The 4708-nt window shown below is 40.9% G+C and overlaps 1 protein-coding gene across 1 annotated transcript in view; it reads right to left on the minus strand.

The window, feature by feature from the left end:
- The window catches only part of LOC111216789 (glycerophosphodiester phosphodiesterase domain-containing protein 5-like), a 49692-nt gene that overhangs the window by 10506 nt on the left and 34478 nt on the right, over positions 1-4708 (minus strand). Inside the window, exons 14-15 of the mRNA XM_022738406.1 lie at positions 1188-1335; positions 39-121 (exon numbers count right to left, since the gene is read on the minus strand). Of these exons, the coding sequence (XP_022594127.1) occupies positions 39-121; positions 1188-1335 (231 nt within the window). The remainder of the gene's footprint in view (positions 1-38; positions 122-1187; positions 1336-4708) is intronic.

A 4708-nucleotide genomic window follows, 5' to 3' on the forward strand; every position in this document is an offset into this window, starting at 1 on the left:
CTGTGTGTGTGTGTGTCTGTGTGTATGTGTTTTCGCACCAGTGGAATATGAAGATGGCGATGATGAGGAGGGCAGACACGGCATCAGTCAGAATCCACATCAGACTGTATTCCTCTGGAGTCTGGAGAGAGAGAAAGGGTTGATTACATTTACTGACACAAAAGCTCCTCACATGGGACAGACACAGAAGAGTGTGAACATGAATATCATTTTTCCACTTAGCGACCATAGCGCATGACTCTTACGTGTGACTTGAACACACGTATCAAAACCTTGATCAGACTCATTTGAATCTAGACAGATGAGCACGTGGTGAGACAGAACATTTATGTAACCAGGCTCAATCTTCAAACACACTCGACACCTGCTGAAGAGATTTCCTGGCTGATACGCGATCTGCCTCCTGCCTTTACTGTGTTTGCTGAGCCTCACGTCATGACCAGAGTCGCCTGCAAACTTACAACATAACTGAACACAGCCATGTATGCTCACTGTGAGTGATTAACTCATTTAATGAAGCATGAGACATATGATTTGGAAACACTAATGGTTGTATATAAGCAATGCCAATATTTGCACAGTCTAGCATGAGGTTCAATCCGATTAGATCAGGTTAAACATTTTCTCTTCTTCATGTTTGATCATTGTGATAAACAGATGTTAAAGTCCCTCTTCAGACATGTTTTAAAATCTGTAAAATCCTCTGCTATTATTAATATTTTAATAAAAGTAATCTAGATGNACTAATACATTTTAGTTTTAAAACGCATCACTTTTGCTACATTTCCATCAGGTTTCCACTACTCCAGAGTATTCAAGCCCCTAAAACTGAGACTTTTGGAAATGATCTATGAGCAGCAGCTGTGGCTCAGGAGGTAGAGTGGGTCGACTAATCGGAAGCTCAGTGGTTCGACCCCCAGCTCCTTCAGTCCCTATGATCCCCTGAGCAAGATACCTTGAACCCTGGGCAAGATAGTAACTTCAATAGGAGAAAAGAAGTGATAGAAATAGAAGCGAAACAAGAGATAACATTGACACTGCTTTCTACCTCTGGAGAGTAAAAATAAGTGACATGACTGAATGTGACATATTTTGTGTGNGTTAGAGGAGGAAACATCAGAGAGACTCAGCCACATGATTTTTTACAGGTTTTCTGATAATAGAGATGAAGAGTTGACTGTGTTTACCATGAGGAAGAGCGGCTTGTTGATGTTGGACAGGACGTGGATGGAGTTGGTGGTTACAGACTGAGCTCCAGCGCACCAGGCCAGAGTGTAGAGCCAAGGCTGGCTGATCACATACAGGTTAGTGCTGATGTTCACTGACTGGTACTTACTGTAGGGAGAGAGAGGAAGGAGAGGAAGAAAGAGGTGTAATTTATCATAATGGCAGTATTAAATTCTCCTCTCACACCCAACACACACACACACATACACACACAGACCTCCATCTATCCCTCTAAGTGTCTTTCTCTATATCCTTGACTGCATCCTTTGAAAGTCTAATGATCATCTGCTAAGGTAAACAGTCAGTAAACAGCTGAGATGAAGTCGGGAAACAGAGCGTCCGTGAGACGTGGCGGAGCGGCGGGGGGGGGGCAGCGGGGGGGAGAATCAATTTTTCCATTAAGAGGAAGACCATTATCTGAGGAAATTATTTCTTTGTCAGATTCATACCTACTGGAGTTATATAATCTCTTATTGCCTCTGGTGGTTGCATGCACACTGAGGGTCAGTTCAATAATAGTGCTGAAATGTTTGTAAATGTTGTGGATCCATTTTTCATAATTCTTAAGTCATTAACGTCCACTTTCACCAGGAACTGCTAGTGCTGTGAAAAGTTACATGAATATGAACATGTTGCTTATGTTATCTGTACATTTAGACTCTTTTAGTCATTGTGGTCACTTCCAATAAAAGAAATCTTACAGGTTACAGTATTAGCACACTATACAAATGTAACCTTAATGATGCATTTAAAGCCGTCTCACAGTTCAACAATGAAACGAACTCTCGGTTGTTGGTCTAATAGTCAGTAATAGGTAAAGTAAAAGTATTAAATATATGGGACTGCACAAATACAAACTTTTTTCTCTATTAGATGACTAATACTTTCAACTTCAGGTAGTGGAATACCATTCACACAGTGACACTTGTCTTTTCCAAGACTTCAAATCCATAACCTGTGTGGAGTAATGTGAGTCCGTGGGTCTACTGTGACACTAAGACTGAGTTAGCAGCTGATGGACTGATAGTAGAATCACTGAATTCTAGGCATGACACTGAAAAAGAAACACTATTTTTATAAATTGATTGGTTATTCTAATGCACATTAAATACTGGTCTGTTATTGTCATCAGACTGGATTTTTTTTTCTTTAGCAACTGAGTCCAGGGCATATGGTAACTTAAATTTCACTACTTAAATGACTTCACAATAACTAAGGCTTTCTGTATTTATTTTTGATGACTAAGTGAAGAGTATTTTCACAATACTGAAAATGTCTTGAATGATGCTCAACCCTGTGCTTTGGTTTGTCAGCAGTTTGTTGTCTTCCTTCTTTAATCATCAGTAAAATCACTTAACAGCGATAACAATGATATAAAGAATTCACCATGTAAAGTTTTGACTTCATACTTTAAACACGATGCTGAGCCACAACATTTGAGACCAACTTCTATGTCTGTGCTGTAACAGCGTGATTCATTCCAACCAGGCTATCCTCTAGCTAGTGACAAATACATTTGTCATCAAAGCCGATATCCCATGTTCTGATGAGATATCTAAAGTGAGATGTAATCAACGTTAGAGGGATAAAACCTTTCGAGTGGACTGGTAGTGTGGTGGTTAAAAACTGTTGTGTGCAGTCACTCTTACCATTTTCTCGCCTCTTTCCTTCCAGATTGTTCTCCCCACCATTTTCTGTTTTATGTACTAGTACCTCCCACCCATTTCTCTTGTACAACAATACTTATCATCCTCTTCTTTTCTAAACCACCTCTCTCCATTATAAACTCCACTCAATTCTGTCTACCTCTCCACTGCTTCTCAAACAATTCTCTCCTCTACTGAATAACTTCTCTCTCTCTAGGTTTTCCTGTCCCTCTATTTCTCTTCCTGCCTCTTTCCTTTCTCTCTCCTCACTTCCTGCCATGAACTTCACTCTCACCTGCCTATTAACCTCCCTGCTCTCCCCTCCCTCTCCCTCCCCTCTGATCGTTGTTCTACAAGATGGAGTCACTGAGGGACGTGGTAAGTCATCTGTACCTAGAGTTACTACACTATCACACACACACACACACACACACACACACAGGTTGAAATGCTCACAGTGAAAAGTCTCATTCTCTCAGTTAGGTTATAAAAGGTGTTTCATCGTTACATGCTATGACTGTATAACTGAGTGCTTGGCGTGTACTGTGTGTTTATATTTTAGGAGTAGGACTGGGTAATTAACCTTAACTTAAATCTCTTATGTCAGTTAATTCAGTTGGTACTTTCTCCAATGCCTGATTCATGAAACCTGTCCCGGTTAACATATTCATCTGATGCCCTCCACCCTGTCCAACTAACGTTAGTTTTGTGCTCAGTCAAAGGTGAAGCTGGTGATATGGACAACACAAGTTAAAATGTAGTTTAGTTTTTTTTTCTTCAGGAATTAGATTGTAACATCTATTGTCTGATCCACACTCCAGAGCAAAAGGTTGGGAGTAATGCACGCAATAAGCTGAAGAATGCCAACCACCATAAAAAACAAGATAAAACAAGGCGAAGAAGAAGGATGACACAAGTTCAACATGGAGCCTCAGCGTGCGTCCACACTAATACATTTAGTTTTAAAACGCCATCACTTTTTGGCCTACATTTCCATCAAGTTTCCACTACTCCAGAGTATTCAAGCCCCTAAAAACGAGAACTTTTGGAAAGATCTATGGACAGCAGCTGTGGCTCAGGAGTAGAGTGGGTCGACTAATCGGAAGCTCAGTGGTTCGACCCCCAGCTCTTCAGTCCCTATGATCCCCTGAGCAAGATACCTTGAACCCTGGGCAAGATAGTAACTTCAATTAGGAGAAAAGAAGTGATAGAAATAGAAGCGAAACAAGAGATAACATTGACACTGCTTTCTACCCTTGGAGAAGTAAAAATAAGTGACATGACTGAATGTGACATATTTGTGTGTCTGTGCATATGTGTGTGTGTGTGTGTGTGTGTGTGTGTGTGTGTGTGTGTGTGTGTGTGTGTGTGTGTGTGTGTTGTGTGTGTGTGTGTGGTGTGTGTGTGTGTGAGTGTGTGTGTACCTGATCTGTTGTTGAGACATTGTGCTATAGTGCAGGTTCAGTCTGGTGATGTGGCTGTCTGTCAGTTCCTGAATAGAAGCTTTTTCCCCTGAAGTCTGCTGCAGCTCTGGGTCCACAGCCTGGACCAAACTCTCTGTCCTCAAGATAGAACTTAGCGGAAGCACAGCTAACCTACACACACACACACACACACACACACACACACACACACACACACGCACAGGTAGCACACAAAATATTTCGTCACCACTTGCAACAAAGGAAAGCTCTTGAGGTTATTAGAACACTGAGATCCAAAACATGGTGAACAGTGATCCAAAAAAGGTTTGTTGAAAATATAATATTCAAAGAGTTACTCATTGATTATCAGCTAAGATCCGTACAACAAACAAACCCATAAACTTATAATTG

The sequence above is a fragment of the Seriola dumerili genome, unplaced genomic scaffold (genome assembly GCF_002260705.1).
Source record: "Seriola dumerili isolate Sdu_G_001 unplaced genomic scaffold, Sdu_1.0 BDQW01000036.1, whole genome shotgun sequence".
Classification (NCBI taxonomy): Eukaryota; Metazoa; Chordata; class Actinopteri; order Carangiformes; family Carangidae; genus Seriola; species Seriola dumerili.